This window comes from Macaca fascicularis, chromosome 10 (genome assembly GCF_037993035.2).
Source record: "Macaca fascicularis isolate 582-1 chromosome 10, T2T-MFA8v1.1".
In the NCBI taxonomy this organism is placed as follows: Eukaryota; Metazoa; Chordata; class Mammalia; order Primates; family Cercopithecidae; genus Macaca; species Macaca fascicularis.
In genome coordinates this window covers 20,422,849-20,442,997 of record NC_088384.1, presented here as the reverse complement: position 1 = coordinate 20,442,997, position 20,149 = coordinate 20,422,849, and the positions used below count along the sequence as shown (strand labels likewise).

The following is a 20,149-nucleotide window of genomic DNA, read 5'->3' as shown; positions in this document are numbered from 1 at the left end:
CTTGGTACACAGCAGGTGATCTGTAAGTCTTTCTTGACTGTCTGCCTGCCTGTCTTCGTGAATCCATTAGAGCATCCAACTGAGGAATCTCAGCACCAAGATATCTAGGGAATGCCCTTTCTTACCTTATCTGCCTTGAAGGTTTATCCTCTGTTCACATTTTTTTTTCAGAGGAAGGATACCCCAAAAGATAGGGAGTACTCTGCCCTGAAGAAAGGGCATATCCCTGTGAAGCCAACAAGAACCTGCCTGATAGCTTGCATGCTTCTAACCTGGTCCAAGGCTAACCTTGGATTCCCCAGCTAAGTAGAGTTCCACAGCCAGGCTAGACTCTGGATCACTTTTTTCTCCTGCCACAGTCACAGTTTTCCCTTGTCATGCTTGGTACAATTTGACCATCCTGGATACAGATTATTTTATCCTCCTTCCCCCAAAGTCAGGACAGGGAGCTCTAAATGGTAGCTTTTCTCAAAGCAGAGAGGAGTGGAGACTTAGGTTCTCACCCCAGTTCGTCTGCCACTAACTTGAAAGACAAGTCATTTTGCCTGTCTGGATACTAGTTCTCTTCTGGAAAAGGAAGGCAATCCCTGTGAGCAATCCCTGTGGGGCCCTTGAGAGGCAGTGTGTGGAGAGACTGCAGAGCTCTGCCACTGACTTCTGAGCCTTTCGATGTTGAACAGGTCACCTCAAACCTATGTTTCAGCTGCTTCCTATTCAAAATGGAAATAATAATATCCACCAAATAATAACATGTACAAAACACTTAGCAGATAGAATATACTTAACAAACAGTAGGCTTGCTTTCATTATTTCCTGCAAGAGTTTTCTGTTAATCAGCTGGTTTATTTGCATGTGCAGGCCAAACCTTTTATGATAAATTGAACCATGTCTTGTCCTTATTGTTATTGTTGCACATAGTTTCATTTTGCCTGATATTATTTGGGGTTTAGAAATTTTTTTTGGCTGGGCACAGTGGCTCACACCTGTAATCCCAACACTTTGGGAGGCTGAGGCAGGCGGATCACCTGAGGTCAGGAGTTCAAGACCGGCCTGGCTAACATGGTGAAACCCTGTTTCTACTAAAAATTAAAAAAAAAAAAAAAAAAAAAAATTAGCTGGGTGTGGTGGCATGCACCTGTAATCCCAGCTACTCAGGAGGCTGAGGCAAGAGAATGGCTTGAACCCAGGAGGCAGAGGTTGCAGTGAGCCGAGATTGCGCCATTGCACTCCAGTTTGGGCAACAAGAGCAAAACTCCATCTCAAAAAGAAAAAAAAAGGCTGGGCACAATGGCTCATGCCTATAATCCCAGCACTTTTGGTGGCAGAGGCGGGCGGATCACAAGGTCAAGAGTTCAAGACCAGCCTGACCAACATGGTGAAACCCCGTCTCTACTAAAAATACGAAAATGAGCCAGGCATGGTAGCGCATGCCTGTAATCCGAGCTACTTAGGAGACTGAGGCAGGAAAATCGCTTGAACCTGGGAAGTGGAGGTTGCAGTGAGCTGACATCGTGCCACTGCACTCCAGCCTGGATGACAGGTCAAGACTCCGTTTCAAAAAAAAAAAAAAGAGGCCGGGCGCGGTGGCTCAAGCCTGTAATCCCAGCACTTTGGGAGGCTGAGGCGGGCGGATCACAAGGTCAGGAGATCGAGACCACAGTGAAACCCCGTCTCTACTAAAAATACAAAAAATTAACCGGGCGCGGTGGCGGGCGCCTGTAGTCCTAGCTACTCAGGAGGCTGAGGCAGGAGAATGGCGTGAACCCAGGAGGCGGAGCTTGCAGTGAGCCGAGATCGCGCCACTGCACTCCAGCCTGGGCAACAGCGTGAGACTCCGTCTCAAAAAAAAAAAAAAAAAAAAAAAAAAAAAGAAATCTTTTGTGTGTAGGATTCTGATGTTGTAAAGACATAAAAGATTAATGCTGTCAACTTCTGGCCTGAGTGGGTAGTGTGCATAGCTGCAGTGTTCTGACAGCCTGTTTTCTCCCTCCTGTCTCTCCAGCTGTCCCTGGCACACCCCAGTATGTGGATGAGCAGTTCCTGTCACGCCTCTTCCTATTTGTGGCCCTGGTGATCATGTTCTGGCTCCTGATCGCCTAATTCTGGGCTCCTGCCTACATCCGTGGCAGGGCTCTGGACTGGTGATGTGCCACCCCAACTCCTGGTATTTGGCTTCCTGGCTAATCTTGACTCCTGGAATCAGTGGGATCAGTAACACATCAAGGAGTCTTGTTTCTCCATCAGAGCTTTGGAACTCAAGACCAGTTGGCGATGACCCCTGAGTATTGCCACTGCTGTAAACACCCTATAACCTCAGGCCTTGGCATTGAGTCCTCTCTCATGGGTGACACCATGAAATCTTGTTTCAACCAGTTGAGCAGGTCCTGACTCTGTAGAGGGAAGAGGCAGAAAGAGAGAAACTGTCAGAGTATAATTTCAACTGAGTTTAATATTACAAAAACAAAAGGATGCACCAAATGGTATTTCTGGAAATTTTCATCTCTTTAAATACCCCTTGGTAAGTTGCCTCTGAAGCCAGTGGGGGCTCCTCAGATAGAGATGTTCCCCTTTCAAATTCCAGTGCCGCTCTGTTCTCTTTCCTCCCCTTCCCCCTCCTCTTCCTCTGTAGAGATGCAAGAAATTGCTGTCCCATAAAAATCATAATTGCAGCAGCTAAAGCTGGGGTCACTTCATGAATTCACCAGAGACTCAAATCTTTTATTGGCTCTGGGCTGTGCTCAGCGTCTTTGACCTCAGAGAACAACTTGAATGACTTCTTGGTTTCCTGGCATAAATTATTCCTGGTGGGACATGTGGCTTCACTCAAAGATTTCCCATCAGCTTTCTCCCTAAAACTATGTGCATCTGCCTCTGTCTGCCAGAGAACATACAGCCAAGAATACTGCTGAAGCTGAGACTGACTACTGTGCATTAGGAAAGACCTGGAGTCAGGACTTTGGTGGGATTTGGAGCTCCGATGCAGGAATAACCGAACAAGCAGCCCTGTCCCCTAGGCTGCAGAGGCTTGAATGCATCCTCTCCCAGAACCTGCCACAGGAAACTGGGGGCTTTGTTAGGTCAGCCCAACTGCATGCAGAAGACCACCATTCTCAGAAGCCAAGTTGTCCTTCATGAAGAGGCAAGGGAAGGGGAAACCCACATGTGACCCTGATTTTGGTATGGCTTGATAGAGTTCCCTGAAAACTCCTGTTATGTGTGCTAAGACCAGGGAAGCATGTGACTTCCAAGCAGACAACCGCTGATGATTTGTAAAGCCAGGTGGCAGGGCCTGGGGAGCCCCAGCACAATGATACGGTGTGGTCTTCCCTCCTGTGGAATCGAGGGGAAATCAGTCTTCCCGATACCTTGATTTGATTTTCAGTTTCACAAGCTTCTTCCTCTGAATCTTATTGAGGAAGTATAGTACCAAGCAGGTGGGACCGTTCACCTGGTGGAAGTTTTTGCTCTGCCTTCTAGGCTTCACCCCAGAAATCCAGCCTCTTTCTGGAGATCTCAAAGCTGGGGGGAGATGGGCTTCCTCTGGGCCTCTCTCTTACTTTGCCATCCACACTGCTACTGGCTAACCCCAGCAATAACCAACAAATGGTAGGAAGCCCCACCTAGTGCTTTTTCCCAATTACGACTGCATAGTTTGTGGAAACAAAGATCTTGAGGAAGATGAGGGAAGCCCTGCCCTCTTCATAGCCCTCACCCCTTCTCCTTTGTACTTGGCAACACCAGAGTTCAGTGTTTAAACAGACAAAATAGAAAGTATTGAGTAGGTGGTTCATTTGCCACATCCACTTGGTAGGAAGAAGCCACCAGCTTTATAGTGTGCCTGATAGATTTTACACATTCCTGGGCACCCACTCAAGAGTGCTCTTTTTATCACCTTCTGGAAATCTCCAAAGTTGAAGGGACCTCTGGAGTGTCTCTGCTCTAGAGAGAATTGGTGGGACCCCCGCTCAGTGCAGTGGCCCCAACTAGTGGAGGGAGAGAGGACTTCAGTCAGATGGACTCAACAAAAACGGGTTTCCAGAAGAATAATGAAAAGTTGTGGGTAGCAAAATGAATCAGTTGGACTCAATGAAATGGAGTGAGCCCAGGAGAGCTCAACCAACAGAGGCACTCTGGGAACCTGTTAGTAAAGCCAGGTTGGCCAAATGCCGTTTGATTTTGAACCTTGTAGGTCCCCACTCACCGTCTGCCAGGAGCTAAGGCAGGAGAGCTGACGTGGGACTGCTGGCTCGGCCCCAACAGGGAGCCCCCTTCCCACCACCCCTCGGCAAGCTCACCACCTCATCCTTCTGCCAAGGCAGCTTTCCTTTTTTTTCTGTGTTTTCTGTGTTCTTAGCCTCCACCCTCCTGCCACCCTTGTGGACTAGGACCAGGTCCTGACCCCAGTCAGAAAATGATATGTACAGTGGCACACTTTAGCCAGTCACTAATTTTCACTGTTGTGAAAGTGATTTGATTTAGAATTAAACAAATGGTTTTACATTACTATGAGCTTGGACTTCTTATCTATGCCATGGAGGGTGAATGGGTGGGGAGTAGTCACACTGGTATGCCCTCATGGAGGCTCCTGTGCATCCTCGGTAATTTCACACTGAGGATGAAAGTCTTCAAAGAAGCTGGGCATGGTTATGCCTGTAGTCCTAGTTACTCTGGAGGCTGAGGCAAGAGGATTGCTTGAGCCCAGAGTTTGAAGTCTGCATTGAGCTATGATCATGCCACTGAACTCTAGCCTGGGCGACAGAGCGAGACTGTCTCTTAAAAAAACAAAAACAGGCCGGGCGCGGTGGCTCAAGCCTGTAATCCCAGCACTTTGGGAGGCCGAGACGGGCGGATCACGAGGTCAGGAGATCAAGACCATCCTGGCTAACACGGTGAAACCCCATCTCTACTAAAAAATACAAAAAACTAGCCAGGCGAAGTGGCGGGCGCCTGTGGTCCCAGCTACTCGGGAGGCTGAGGCAGGAGAATGGCATAAACCCGGGAGGCGGAGCTTGCAGTGAGCTGAGATCCGGCCACTGCACTCCAGCCTGGGTGACAGAGCCAGACTCAGTCTCAAAAAAAAAAAAAAAAAAAAGGGAAAGAAAGTCTTTAAACAGCTATTGATAATTAGAGATGATAAATGTAGGCTGGAGGCCTGGCTTCATACACAGACTTGCCCAAGATAAAACCTGTCTGACAGACAGCCCCAGTCCTGACAAGTACGTGGCATTCCTGAGCTTGATAAGTGACAAGCTGCCACAGTGGAGCTTAGCTTGTTGCTTATCAGAGCCTTTAGGACAATCATAGGTTACTCACTGTCAGCATCTCTCCATCTGTTTAGTAACAGGGCAGGTGGGCTGTCAGCCAAGTCCTCTCTCGAGAAGGTGTGTCCCTCCCTAAGGTTCCTTAGTAGCAGGGTGTAGTGTGAGATGGATGACGTTGCTGAGGTTACAAGTCTGGCCCAGCCTCAGGCTCCCCAACATGCCAGAGCTACAGGTACTTCCTCTGAAAAGAGCTTTTTTTCTTCCTCTTGGATTTTGATCTCACAGTTATCAAATTGAATAGTACCAAGATACAGTGGGGAATGCAAAGGTAAGGGAACTTCAGGAGCTCATAAGCCCAATAAGAAAAAACGAGGGTTTTTTTTTTCTTTTTTGAAAGATGTTTAGGCCAGGTGTGGTGGCTCACACCTACAAACCCCAGCACTTTGTGAGGCTGAGGTGGGAGGATCGCTTGAGGCCAAGAGTTTGAGACCAGCTTGGGCAACACAGGGAGACTCCGTCTCTACAAAAATAAAAAATATTAGCCAGGCACAGTGGTGCATGCCTGTGGTCCCAGCTATCCGGGAGGGAGGCTGAGGCGAGAGGATTACCTGAGCCTGGGAGATCAAGGCTGCAGTGAGTTGTGATCATGCTAGTGCATTCCAGCCAGGGCAACAGACCCTTTTAGAAACAAGGTCTTACTCGGGTGCCCTGGCAGAGTGCAGTGGTGTGATCACAGCTCACTGCAGCCTGGAACTCCTGGTCTCAATAGGTTCTCCCACCTCAGCCTCCCAAAGTGTTGGAATTACAGGTGTAAGCCACCATGCCCAGCCTTAGGTTTTTGTTTTTGATGGGAAAAAAAACACACAGTAGTAGAACAGGACAATAAAGCCTCCATGTATCCATCACCGAACTCCAGTAACTATCAACTCAGATCAGTCTTGTTGCATCTATACCTCCTGCACACTGTTCCTCTCCCACTGTCTGAACTATTCTGAAACAAACCCCAGTCATATGTGATCTATTAAGTATTTCAATATGCATCTCAAGTATTTTAAAAACAAGCAAAATAGGCTGGGTGCGATGGCACACATCTGTGATCCTAGCACTTTGGGAGGCTGAGGCAGGCGAATTGCCTGAGCTCAGGAGTTCGAGACCAGCTTGGGCAACATGGTGAAACCCTGTCTCTACTAAAATACAAAAAATTAGCCAGGAATAGTGGCATGCACCTGTAGTCTCAGCTACTGGAGAGACGGAGGCAGGAGAATCGCTTGAACCTGGGAGGCAGAGATTGCAGTGAGCCAAGATTGCACCAGTGCACTCCAGTCTGAGCAACAGAGCAAGACTCCATCTCAAAAAAAAAAAAAAGCAAAATACCTTTTAAAAATGTCTTAAAATCATCATATATCCAATTGTTCAGATTTCCCTAGTTGTCTCATAACTTGTGTTGTTTCAATTGAGATCCAAATCATTTTCTTTTTTTTTTTTTTTTTTTTTTGAGACGGAGTCTCACGCCGTTGCCCAGGCTGGAGTGCAGTGGCACGATCTCGGCTCACTGCAAGCTCTGCCTCCCGGGTTCCCGCCATTCTCCTGCCTCAGCCTCCTAAGTAGCTGGGACTACAGGCGCCCGCCACCGCGCCCGGCTAATTTTTTGTATTTTTAGTAGAGACGGGGTTTCACTGTGGTCTCGATCTCCTGACCTTGTGATCCGCCCGCCTCGGCCTCCCAAAGTGCTGGGATTACAGGCTTGAGCCACCGCGCCCGGCCCCAAATCATTTTCATACATTGCTATTATTTGTCTCTGAAATTTTTTTTTTTTTTTTTTTTTGAGACAGAGTTTCACTTGCCGCCCAGACTGGAGTGCAGTGGTGTGATCCCAGCTCACTACAGCCCCTGTCTCCCAGGTTCAAGCGATTCTCATGCCTCAGCCTCCCTAGTAGCTGGGACTACAGGCGCCTGCCATCATGCCCAGCTAATTTTTTGTGTTTGTGTGTGTGTGTGTGTGTGTGTGTGTGTGTGACAGAGTCTCGCTCTGTCACCCAGGCTGAAGTGCAGTGGCGTGATCTCGGCTCACTGCAAGCTCCGTCTCCTGGGTTTGCGCCATTCTCCTGCCTCAGCTTCCCAAGTAGCTGAGACTACAGGCACCTGCCACCACGCCTGGCTAACTTTTTTTGCATTTTTAGTAGAGACGGGGTTGCACCGTGTTAGCCAGAATGGTCTTGATCTCCTGACCTCGTGATCCACCCACCTTGGCCTCCCAAAATGCTGGAATTACAGGCGTAAACCACCTTGCCTGGCCTGTCTATGAAATTTTTTCTACTGTGCAGTTTATCTGTTAAAGAAACTAGGTTATTTGTCCTGTTGCATTTCCCACAGTGTCAGTTTTGCTGTTTGCGTCATGGGAATGTTACTAAGTTCCTCTTCCCCATGTATTTCCTGTAAGTTGATTGTTAGATCTAGAAGCTTGACCAGATTCAAGCTTATTATTTTTGTTTTGTAAGACTATGTCGGCCGGGTGCGGTGGCTCAAGCCTGTAATCCCAGTACTTTGGGAGGCCGAGACGGGTGGATCACGAGGTCAGGAGATCGAGACCGTCCTGGCTAACACAGTGAAACCCCGTCTCTACTAAAAAATACAAAAAACTAGCCGGGCGCGGTGGCGGGCGCCTGTAGTACCAGCTACTTGGGAGGCTGAGGCAGGAGAATGGCCTAAACCCGGGAGGCGGAGCTTGCAGTGAGCTGAGATCCGGCCACTGCACTCCAGCCTGGGCGACAGAGCAAGACTCTGTCTCAAAAAAAAAAAAAAAAAAAAAAAAAGACTATGTCATGGGTGATAGTATATACTTGGTGTGTCTCATCTGGAGGCACCTAATGTCTCATAGTCCTACTTTGTGATGTTATAGAAGCCACTACTGATCATCTAGAGTTGAGAAACAAGACTGCACTCTGGGCAGAGTCGGGCACAAAATTACAGAGAACATGGAGAGCTTGTTGTTGTAGGAATGGCAAGTGGTGCAAGGCAGGATACGGTCAGGAAAAAGCAGAGTCCTGGAGTGAAGGGAATAGAGAGAGACAAGTCCACAGTGGGAGATGTAGTCAGCTCATGAGGGCTGGTTTGGCTTTTATTTTGTAGGCCATGGGGTGCTGTTGAAGAGTTTTGAACAGAGAGATGACAGGTCCAGAAACATACTTTTGGAAGATTAACCAGTCCATTTTGGGTAGGATGATTCAGGGAGGGCCAAGACTGGCTCAGTTGGAAGCAAGTGGAGGTGACACTGGGCAAGTCTGGTTGGGTACCAGTGGACCAGTACCTTCAAGAGGGCAGAACCTTGAGTTGTTTTTCAAGATCTAGGTTTTCAGGATCCTAGGCTCAGAGAGTTGACTGTGAGGCGGCTGGCAGGATCTGGTCCTAGGGACTGATCAAGCCATGGCCAGTGAAACAAACTGTGGACAGGTAACTTGGGTGCTATTGAAACTCAATTGGCCTACTCCCTGCCCAGGCGCTCTCTTTTTTTTTTTTGAGACGGAGTCTCGCTCTGTCGCCCGGGCTGGAGTGCAGTGGCCGGATCTCAGCTCACTGCAAGCTCCGCCTCCCGGGTTTACGCCATTCTCCTGCCTCAGCCTCCCAAGTAACTGGGACTACAGGCGCCCGCCACCTCGCCTGGCTAGTTTTTTGTATTTTTTAGTAGAGACGGGGTTTCACCGGGTTAGCCAGGATGGTCTCGATCTCCTGACCTCGTTATCCGCCCGTCTCGGCCTCCCAAAGTGCTGGGATTACAGGCTTGAGCCACCGCGCCCGGCCTGCCCAGGCTTTCTCTACCCTCCAGAAGTCCCCCTTGAGTTCACAGGTGATTTCCGGAATGTTCTTTGGGTCCACATTAACAATATACCTCTTTGCTATAACATTTCTACAGAAAGCTATTCCCTTCCGTTACATTTTCAACTTGCATTTCTCAGAGTCGCCTGAACTTCCCTAGGAGAAACTTGGGGGACTTGGCTAGTCCCCAATTCCCTGCTGGTGAAGACCATGATGCTGGAGGTAGGAGGAAGTGGAATGTGAGAGGGAATGAGGAGGGAGAAGAGATAGACCTGGGTGCCTTGGTGTGGAGCAGAGGGAGAGGGAAGACACCCAGGAGGTTTTGGTTCCCAGGATGCCAGTGCTTTGTTGCCTGGGAAAATACAGTGTTACATCTTTCTGTAGGAAGGATGGGGAAAGTCCCTGTCCCCTGTTTGCTAGCCATGAGGCAGCTTGTCAGGAGAGTCCCTGGATTCCTGTCACTTTAATTCAGTACACAATCTTGTGTTTACTATACTGATTTCCTTAGAAACTATAAAACTGAGTACTGAAAAGAGTTCCCAGGAATTAACGGAAGTGGAACAGAGCCTCCCCAGCACTTTGTGCACACTCAGGACATCGTGAGCCACCTGCCACACCCAGAGGAGAAAAATCTGGCATCCGGTTTGAATTAGAGCAGGAAGAAAGAGAATTGTGCTCGCCTTTGCCTTTGCCTTTACTTAACCAACTGCTGGGACCAGAGGCAGTTGGGTTGAACTTTGTCTTTGGTTAGGGGTGGTGGGCGCGGGGGACAGAATCCATTTCCCTGGGCCCCATCCTCTTTCTGGTCATTTGGACACTTTTCCCGTGATCTAAATCTGATCTAAGGAAATGACAATTGTGAAAGACCCAGGGTGAGAGAATCCGATGGGAGGGTGGGTCATCAGGGACCAGCTGACCTGGCTGATGATGTGTTAATACCTTAATCACACAGAGGACCCCAATCTCCTTCCAAACCTAATGAGCGGAAGTGGTTCTCAAAGCTACTCAGCCAGCTAGCAGCTGCCATAACCCAGTCAGCTGTCCTAATTCAGTCCTGTGATCCCTCCTCCTCATAGAAGATTCTAAACTGGCAGCCCACAGGGCAAATCTAGTGGCCAAGTGTGTTTCATTTGGTCTACATGGCATTTTAAAACCTTTTTGATGCTATCAACATTTTTAAAAGTGGCAAATTTCACCTAAACATCTGGATTTTTGGCATGTTTTGAAAAGTTGGAAGACCTGGGAATGGTAGGCCCATGTTCCTGCAGAGGAGTGCTCGTCTTCCAATGGGGCGCACAAGCTCCAGCGTCCTGCGCTCATTTCTGTACCTAATTGGCCTGGCTGAGGATCTGCTCCTCGAAAGCTGGTTGGTCGCCTGCAGCCATCTTTGACTTAGCGATTATTTACTGTCCGCTTACTCATAGTGGCGCAGAGAAGTGGTTTCTCTGAGCTAGAAGCTTCTAAGAAAAGTCCATCCTCAAAGCTGTTTGTGGGATAGAACTGGCTCCTCCACTGTAATATTCCTGATTTCAAACACTACTGGAAAGAGCTCTGGACTGGCAGTCAGTAGGCCTGGGCTCCCATCCCAGCTCTCCTCCTAATGAGCGAAGCCATTTCGAGGTAGTTGAACTTGGCCTCTGATCCTTAACTTTCTCTATCTGTAAAATGAAGGCGACTAGATGGGTGCGGACTAGATCCGTGTTGAGCCTTCTGGCCCACGCAGAATCAACCTTACCAGCCGGAGCACCTCGAGGGTACACCGCTCGCACTAGGGGGCGCCAGGGCCGCTACAGAGCCAGAGCCAGAGCCTGGGGGCGGGTCCTGAGAGCGGCGGGGCGGGGCCTCGGCGGGCAGTCCCCGGTGCCAGGTGTGGTTTGGTCCTCCCGGGGCGCCGTAGGCAGTGCATCCCGTTCGCGCCTGGGGCTGTGGTCCTCCCGCGCCTGAGGCGGCGGCGGCAGGAGCAGAAGGGAGCTGTAGAGAGCTGAGGGGAGTTGCTGTGTCCCCCGCCTCCTCCTCCCCATTTCCGCGCTCCCGGGACCATGTCCGCGCTGGCGGGTAAGGAAGGGCTGCTCCGCCCTGTCCCGCTGTTATCTCCGAAGCCCAGGTCCATGGCGCCTGAGGGAAACTGGCGGTCTCGGGTGTTTCGGGCTGGTTGGATCCTCGTGGGTTCCAGCTCCTCAGAAGAGCTGGGAGGCGGGGTGGGCAGAGCGCTCCCCAGGCATTTGGAGGGTGGGACTCTGGGAATGGGGAGGCAGGGCATCCTGGAGACAGAGGGCTCGGAGGGGCAGACGGGTTGGGCGGCTTCCCGCGAGTTGAAGTCCCCGGGAGGAAGAGATTCTGGCTCTGCCAGGAATCCAGCTTTTTGGAGGAACCTGGCGGCCGCAGACTCCCAAATTAAAGCCTTTTTAAGGAAGTTGTAAAGCATGGGGTTCACTTAGAGTGGAAGCTCTGTGGAATTTGAGGAGTACAGGATTCTCTAGGGTTCAGGACAATTAGGAGAGTTACCCGGGGTTCTGGGTTTTCTGAGGGAAATGAAGGAGGATGTGACTTCCCTGCCAGGACCCAAGGCTTCTCGCGGGCATCTTGGTGCCTGGGATTTCCCCGGGGCTGGGAGCTCTTTGCAGAATATAGGGGAGTATGGAGGCCCTTGAGGTTTAGGATAGGACTAAGGGTAAGGAGAGATCGGACCATTCTTTTTGGGGCTCAAAGATCTCTGCTACAGGTGAGGAAAGTAGACCGCCTGGGGTTCTGAGTCCTCCCGCGGAAGCTCCCTTGGCCTCTCTAGACTTAAAGACTAGAGGGATGCGGCCAAACACCTCCTGGAAGGAAGAGTTATCTTAAAGGTGAAGGGTAACTTCAGAGTTGGGTTAGCTGCGCCTGCCGTCTCCTCCCCGTCACCTCACACACCACCCTGCAGCTTCCTGCCTTTCCCATCTGTTCCCCCAGCAGCAGGAACCTTCTGTCTCCTATGTTTCCCAGCCACCTGTGTGGGTGGCCCAGCCTCTGGGTCCACCAGGGTCAGCGTCCAGAAGCTTTGGAGAGGCGGCAAGAGGCCATTGAGGTGGAGGGGGGCTGGCTATCTGCCCCCTGCTTCCTGGCTTTCCGTCTGTGGACAGTCACTTCCTTCATCCTGAATACAAGGACTGGGCTACCAGTGGGTCACTTCCTCACCAAGGGAGCATGGGATTTTCTCCTCATTGGTGATAATAGACTTCTGGAGAGGGCTGGGGGTGGAAATGCCTAAAAAAATTTTCCTGCAATCCCAGCACTTTGGGAGGGCAGGGCAGGAGGATCGCTTGAGTCCAGGAGTTCGAGACCGGCTTGGGCTATATAGCGAGACCTCATCTTTTAAAAACAAAGCCTTGTCTCTTAAAAAAGATTTTTTTTTAAGCTTACAAAATTCCTCAACTCAAATGATCTCCAGTAACTTTTTTTTTTTTTTTTTTTTGAGTCGAAGTCTTGCTCTGTCGCCCAGGCTGGGGTGCAGTGGCACAATCTCGGCTCACTGCAACCTCTGCCTTCCGGGTTCAAGCGATTCTCCTACCTCAGCCTCCCGAGTAGCTGGGACAACAGGGGCCTGCCACCACGCCCGGCTAATTGTTTTCGTATTTTTAGTAGAGATGGGGTTTCACCATATTGACCAGGCCGGTCTTGAACTCCTGATGACCTTGTGATCTGCCCACTTCCGCCTCCCAAAGTGCTGGGATTACAGGTGTGAGCCACCGTGCCCGGCCGATTTCCAGTAACTTTTTCTAACAGCTGTGTAATATAGGTTGCCTGTCTTGAACCCTGTTTCTTAGAAATTTGTGAAAGGTTTCACAGTACAGTAGTCTAGAGGCATAAAGCCTCTAGATGCACTAATTTATGCATTCTTTCATTCAAAGAATATTTGTTGGATTCTTCTTAGCTAAATGCTGAAGAGTACAATGGTGACATAGTTCTTGGCTTTGTGGTGCTTATAATCCTAAAAATGGACAATAAATAATTATAACAATTGCAATAAATGTTAACAATTGCAATAAATAATAGTTGAGGTAAACAACTGAGATAAGTGCTGTAAGAGTGCACCAGGGGTGAGGGGTATTCTCTATTTTTCTGTTTTGGTAGAGACAGGGTCTCACTATGTTGCCCATGGTGGTCTTGAATTCCTAGTTTCAAGCCATCCTCCTGTCTCAGCCTCCCAAAGTGCTGGGATTACAGGCATAAACCACCATGCCCATCTTCTACTTTTTTTTTTTTTTTTGAAGGGAATACTTTTCTTAAAACTGCAAGTTTATGCTGACCCCTGGAGATAAGTAAAAGTTAGTCTGGCAAAAAAAGCTCACAGAACATTCCAGGCAGAGGAAACAGCATAAAAAGGCCCTAGGGTAGGAAGGCATGTAGTGCCTTTGAGCCTTCGAGCTGGGAGGTCAATATGGTTTTTTGCTTTTTTTGTGGGGGGTGGGGAGGCAGAGTCTCACTCTGTTGTTGCCCATGCTGGAGTACAGTGGCGTGATCCAGACTCACTGTACCCTCCACCTCCCGGCTTTAAGTGATTCTTCTGCCTCAGCCTCCTGAGTATCTGGGACTACAGGGAAGCGCTACCTCGCCCAGCTAATTTTTTGTATTTTTAGTAGAGACTGGTTCTCACCATGTTGCCCAGGCTGGTCTCAAACTCCTGAGCTCAGGCAGTCCACCCACCTTGGCCTCCCAAAGTGCTAGGATTACCGGCGTGAGCCACTGCGCCCAGCCAAGTATGGCTTTTTATTTATTTATTTATTTATTTTTTTGAGACGGAGTCTTGCTCTGTCACCCAGGCTGGAGTGCAGTAGCACGATCTCGGCTCACTGCAAGCTCCGCCTCCCGGGTTCACGCCATTCTCCTGCCTCAGCCTCCCGAGTAGCTGGGACTACAGGCGCCCACTACCGCGCCCGGCTAGTTTTCTGTATTTTTAGTAGAGACAGGGTTTCACCGTGTTAGCCAGGATGGTCTCGATCTCCTGACCTTGTGATCCGCCCCTCTCGGCCTCTCAAAGTGCTAGGATTACAGGTGTGAGCCACTGCACCCGGCCAAGTGTGGCTTTTTTATAGATGAGGAGACTAAGGCCCAGAAATGGCAAGGTTCCATAGCTAAATAAGTGGTGGTAGTCAGAGTTCATATTTTCCAACTTCAAGTTTAGTGCTTCCTCCTCTCTGTAGCACAAATAGCAGAATGAAATTGACTACGGAGTCTGAGAAGGAAGTGGGACTTAAACTTTCACTTGTTACTCCATCCAAACCATGTTCTGAGACACCTCAGATTCCTTGTGTAACCGGAGAATCAACAACAAAGAAATCAAATATTTACTGAGTGCCTGTGATGTCTGTGGCACTGGGCAGGACCAAGTTTTACCTCTTATAAATTTTAACAGGTGTTAGAGCCAGGAGAGGTTTTGAGATAATGTAGTCTCCTTGTTTTACATATGAAGAAACTGAGGCTCAGGGAAGAAAATGGAGTTGTCCAGGGTCACTCAACTAGTGGTAGAGCCAGAACCAAGGTAGGAGTTCTTCAGTGTTCTTTCCAATTTTTCCAGGCTGCTTAAGACATATGGGGTCTGGCACATGGTAAAACCTTAATAAGTATTTGTGGAAATGAGTTATATATAGTTTGTGCCTTTGAGAAACTTACTGTCTGGTTAAGGTAATTAAGGCAAAAAACAAAAGTCCCATGCTGATCAGTAGTGGGATTGCACCTGTGAAAAGCCACCACACTCCAGCCTGGGCTACATAGCAAGGTCTCGTCTCTTAAAAGAAAAAAATTGATAAGACAAGCTGTTATAAGGCCTGCATATGATAACATCATAGAATTTCAAAGGTGAGGGAGAATTCTCTTCATATATTTATTCCACAACTGAGTTCCTGCTATGTGCCAAACACTTTTGGCCCCTAGGGATACAGCAAGGAACAAGATAGACCAAATCCCTTCCATCATGTAGTGTATGTTCTGGTGGGAAGAGATAGACAGCAAGTAAATATATGAACATCATATTCAGGGATAAATCCATTGAAGATAAGTGAAGTAGGATAAGGGGATAGGAGAAGTGAGTTGTCAGGGAATGCATTTGGCATGTTTAAAGAATAGCAGGGCATCCAGGGTGGCCATCAGTTTTGGTTAGGGAATACTTCTTGAAGTGGTTTAAGATTTTAGAAATCTTAAATAGACTTAAAGAAGGTGGGGAAGATGATATCTTAGTAGGGAAGAAACTTTGGGAGTAGGAGACAAAAGAAGGCAAGTTTCAGGTCTTCATAAAGGGTGGCAAATACATGTGGTAGAGGCAAGGATTGGGAGGTGGAAGATTCATAGGAAATGGAAGGTACAGCTGAGAAGGTGGGTGCAACCAGACTAGAGGGTTTAGTGCCAGGTTGAGGATTTTGGAAGTTTCTAGTCTACAGTAGACACCATAGGTTTAGAGAAAGGAACAGTCATGATGTGGGCACAGGGCCACCAATCTGGAGGTGGGTACAGTGGGCCCTGAGACGAGGTCCTAGGGCAGGAATGAAGAAGGCACCAACCAATAAAAGATGCCTCCTGACATAGGCAGGCCAGGGTGACTTGGATGGGCCTGGATATGTGATAGACCAGGATAGGGTCCAAAATGACTACAAGATTTCAAAACTAAATAAAAATCTATCATGATCAAGGGGCTGTATTAGGTTTTCCACATTCATGGTGGATTTTCTGCATCTTCTGGAGGCTGAGCTGATTCCCAGCACAGGGCTGGCTTCTTGTTACTGTAACTTTGAGTGGGGCTAATAGGGCCCACCATCACACATCTTATTTCAGTGAGAGGACCTAAAACTGTAGCAGTCTCTTACAAGTCTACCTTCTTTCTCATCCTTGATCTATCTTTATGTAGTAGAAAGAATTAGACTATTTTACCTATTAGTTTACATTGAATATTAACTAGAACATGAAACCAATGCCTGGTTTCATTAAAGTGTTCATTGAACATTCACCCTGGAATTCTTTTTTATCATGTCTTTCTGCCTGTAATTTGTTTTGTCCAGGAAAGAAAGTCTAAAATGTAGTTAAAGACAGGCTTTGATCTGGATGTAGTGGCTCATGCCTGTAATCCCAACACTTTGGGAGGCTGAGGCGGATGGATCACGAGGTCAGGAGTTCAAGAGCAGTCTGGCCAAGATGGTGAAACCCAGTATCTACTAAAAATACAAAAATCAGCCAGGCATGGTGGCAGGTACCTGTAATCCCAGCTACTTGGGAGGCTGAGGCAGAGAATTGCTTGAACCCGGGAGGTGGAGGTTGCAGTGAGCACCACTGCACTCCAGCCTGAGTGACAGCGAGACTCCGTTTCAAAAAAAATGACAGGCTTTGGAGACTAGACCTATGGTCTAATCCCAGCTCAAACACTTACTAGCTGAGTATTTCAGTTTCCTCTTCCGTAAAATGAGAACAGTAATAGTTCTTCAAGACTAGTCCTGGTCTCATGGGATCTTTGTATTCAGTTAGTTCATACTTGCAAAGTGCTTAGGACATTGCCTGGCACAGAGTATTTTTTTTCCCCTATCATTGACAACTGGGAGAGAACTGCTATATGAGAATATATCAATTAGTTAACCAGTTCTCTGATAAAGATTTTTTTATAGGCCCTCCGTAGATAAGAAAATGCCTACTCATTCACAGTTAAGTGAACTTCTGGTTGGAAGTTACAGCCTGGGTGGCCTGAAAGCCATAAGAACCATCTGTTTCATTTGTCACTCTGCAGTGTATTCTGTTACTGTACTGAGCTTGCCTTGCCTGTAGTACCTGGTTTGTCCCTCTCTGACATGTTATTTCTGTATATATCCATGTCCTTCACACCCCATGAGTACTCACCAAGGGCCCCAGTAATTCCTGTCCTAGTCTGTGCCTTGCACATGGGCACATAGAAAAAAATTTGCTGAGTTTGTTTTGAAAACCTTCCCTTCAGATTTTAGAATTTTCTATATTCAGCTTAATCTTTTCCCCTGCCAACTTCCTAGATACACATGCAGGAAGGAAGAGAAGTTACTCACAAATCGGTCCAACTAAGTGCCTGGCACCATGGGAGATATTTTCACATCTATTACATTATTTCTATTAATCCACTTGGTAATCCTGTAAAGTAGGTGGTATTATCCTCTTTTTAAAGATTAGGAGACAAGCTCAGAGAGGTCAAATAATTTGCCCAAGGACACCGAGGCAAACAGTGACAGATCCAGGTTTCAAACACACATATATTACCCCTCACAAATTTTTCCAAATAAACTAAAGAAGGGAAGAAGAGAACAACAGCAAGAAGGAAACTTTCTGAGATACCTGTGTCTGTGCCTTAACCTGAAAAAGGAGAGGCCCTTGGTTTGGTGTCAGTCTCTCAGAGCTGGAAGAAATCACTTTATCCCTCCTTTTGTAAAAGAACAATAAGGTTTAGAGAAGCTCGCAAGCTCTTTTAAAAATCATCTAATCTTTTTTTTTTCCTGAGACACTCCTTTTGGTAAAATTTGGTAAGCTCGTGAGGAAGAAAACCCTTTGGGTTACAGGGAGAGTATCTAGAGGAATGTTAATCATTACTGTTAGTCCTTTTGATAGTCACTTCATTAAAATGTGATCTTTTTCTCTTGGCTATTCCCCAGCAGCTGCTGCCCTGCCCTTCTGCTTTCTGCTTTGTCCCAGAACAAGTGGGATTTATACACCTGACCCGCCAGTTCCCAAGGGGCCCAGTGGTTACCATACTTGTTTTATGCTGCACTGAACTGGCTGAGTTTTGTTCCTGGTTCTCGTTGTCTGGTGGAACATGAGAAGCTTCAAAGATTTTTTAAATGAAAGGATAGGATGTTGATTTAAGCTAGGCATCAGAGTCTCATGAGCTCTCAGTACTTGAGGATTTCTCACCATTTTAAAGCCTAAAAAGGACTCATTTGCAGAAACCAAGCTTTTAGACCAAGTTTAAGGTGAACATTGTGGGGACTGCATTGGCTCTGTGCGGGGATACCAGGCCAAGCCCTTCCACTGAATAGCTGTGTGTTCTTGAGCAAGCTTCGACTTGTCTGAGGCTGCATAGGGTATTAAAGATATGACTGGCGTGGTAGTCTCTGAGCATGGGTTTGAGTCCCTGCTGGGCCATCTTTCAATAGCTTTGTGATGGTTAGGCAACTCTATTTTTCTTCTTTTTTTTTTGTGCCTGCCCCAGTGGATTCACAGATTGTTTGAGGGCCACATTGCTAATTAAGTTGAGAGAGAGAAGCATACATAAAGTGAATGTAAAGTGAATGTATTTTATACCAAGACTGAAAAGGTCTTAAAGGTGAGAACCTCTATAATGAGCCATTTGTTGCAATGCTCACCTTATGTTGCACAGTTACACTTACTAAAAGCAACAAATTCCAGTAATAACTGAAAACAGTTTTCTGTTTATTAAGCACCTAATAAGGTCCTTTATTGTTTGAGGGTGCTGTGAACATTTACTTAATCAAACTCCTTTTCTGAACTCTTAATAATCAGTAGCCACTGTTGATAAGTCTGCAAATATGAGAGGTAAACACTAGAGGGAGAGAATGAACAGCCTGGTACAATGAGATATTTTTCTAAGGAAGAACTTCCCAAGCTGACTGGACTTTGGATTGGTCCTCCACTAGGCTTCACAGAAATCCCTAAGACTTTGCACTGCAGTATTACATTTCTTTTACATTTCCTAGAATAAAGGTGGTAAGATAATTAGATCAATGAATTTTAAGACTGTAAGAGAGCTAAAGAGTCCAAAAGTGTTCTCTTAAAGAGGGTCTGGGCTTAGGAGGCTGTGTGCTTTGGGTGAATATCTTTGCTCAGGTACTTTCTAACAGAAAAGCAGTGTGAATGCATAATAGGCAAACTGAGGCCAGGTTTATCCACATGAGACTACTCATAGGTAATCTGGGAGCCAGGACAGTTATTCCAGTGGAATCATCTGTGCTGACCTTTGGAGCTTATCTTTGGAAATTGCTTTTATAGCTGGCAGTTGAATCCAAATTTTCAGTTGGGTTCACCACACAAAGGAATGTCTGTTTTGTACCAGGCCCAAGGTTAGGCCCTGGAGATAAGAACATAATAAAGATACAATTCCTGCACCTTAGTTCTCTGAATGGGGTATGGGGGAGGAGAGTGGAGATAGAGGGACTGAAGGAGACAGAAACATATGCAATGAACTGTAATTAAATAACAAATTATGTAAAATAGGTAAAGACAAAATGAAACAAACATGCCTGATTTTAGGGAACTTTAAAGAAAGGATAGAAATTTGATTCAGGGACCGGGAGCGGTGGCTCATGCCTATAATCCCAGCACTTTGGGAGGCCGAGGCGGGCAGACCACCTGAGGTTGGGAGTTTGAGACCAGCCTGACCAACATGGAGAAACTCCATCTCTACTAAAAATACAAAATTAGCTGGGTGTGGTGGTGCATGCCTGTAATCCCAGCTATACTCAGGAGGCTGACGCAGGAGAATCACTTGAAGCCGGGACGCGGAGGTTGTGATGAGCTGAGATCGCACCATGGCACTCCAGCCTGGGCAAAGCAAAACTCCATCTCAAAAAAAAAAAAAAAAAAGAAATTTGATTAAGGGAAAAGATAGAGAAGCTGTCTTATACATAAAGAATAACTTGAGATGTGAATGTCAGGATGCAAGTACATGAATAAAGGTGGCAGGAATAGAAAATAGGTCAACATGTAACTAGAGCCTTCTTTTGTGAGGAATGGTGAGAGAGAAGGGTCCTTTGGGACCACATTGTAAGGACCATTTGCTCTTTCAGTAATTGTTTATTTAAGGATTGTAGCAGACCAGGGGCCAGACATGGTTTGCTAGTCTTTTGGAGGTAGCAATAGCCAACTTTAATGATGTGTGAGAAGTTTTTGTTCCTGCTCCAGGGCATTCACACATGTCCCCCATTCACACATGTCCCTTCCCCCTTTTTTGCCTAGTTAATTTGTATTTATCCTTTAGAGCTCAGCTTGGAAATTACTTCCTCAAGGAATACTTTGCCTGCCCTTGTTTTCCTAGTTATGAACTTGATATCTTTGTACCACTTGCCCCAATTATAAATAAATAA

At 47.2% G+C, this 20,149-nt stretch overlaps 2 protein-coding genes across 9 annotated transcripts in view; both read left to right on the top strand.

Moving 5' to 3' along the window:
- RNF185 (ring finger protein 185) overlaps positions 1-4,503 on the top strand; it is a 47,026-nt gene extending 42,523 nt beyond the window's left edge. For all 4 annotated transcript variants that reach the window (XR_281128.4, XR_012418822.1, XM_005567558.4 and 1 more), the window contains exon 7: positions 2,003-4,503. Coding sequence is in view for 2 of the 4 variants with exons in the window: in XM_005567558.4 (XP_005567615.1) it covers positions 2,003-2,100 (98 nt within the window). In the remaining 2 variants the exon portion in view is untranslated. The remainder of the gene's footprint in view (positions 1-2,002) is intronic.
- A 6,470-nt stretch (positions 4,504-10,973) lies between these two features.
- The window catches only part of LIMK2 (LIM domain kinase 2), a 69,014-nt gene continuing 59,838 nt past the window's right edge, over positions 10,974-20,149 (top strand). For all 5 annotated transcript variants that reach the window (XR_012418820.1, XM_015457315.4, XM_065522252.2 and 2 more), the window contains exon 1: positions 10,974-11,129. Coding sequence is in view for 3 of the 5 variants with exons in the window: in XM_065522252.2 (XP_065378324.1) it covers positions 11,114-11,129 (16 nt within the window). In the remaining 2 variants the exon portion in view is untranslated. The remainder of the gene's footprint in view (positions 11,130-20,149) is intronic.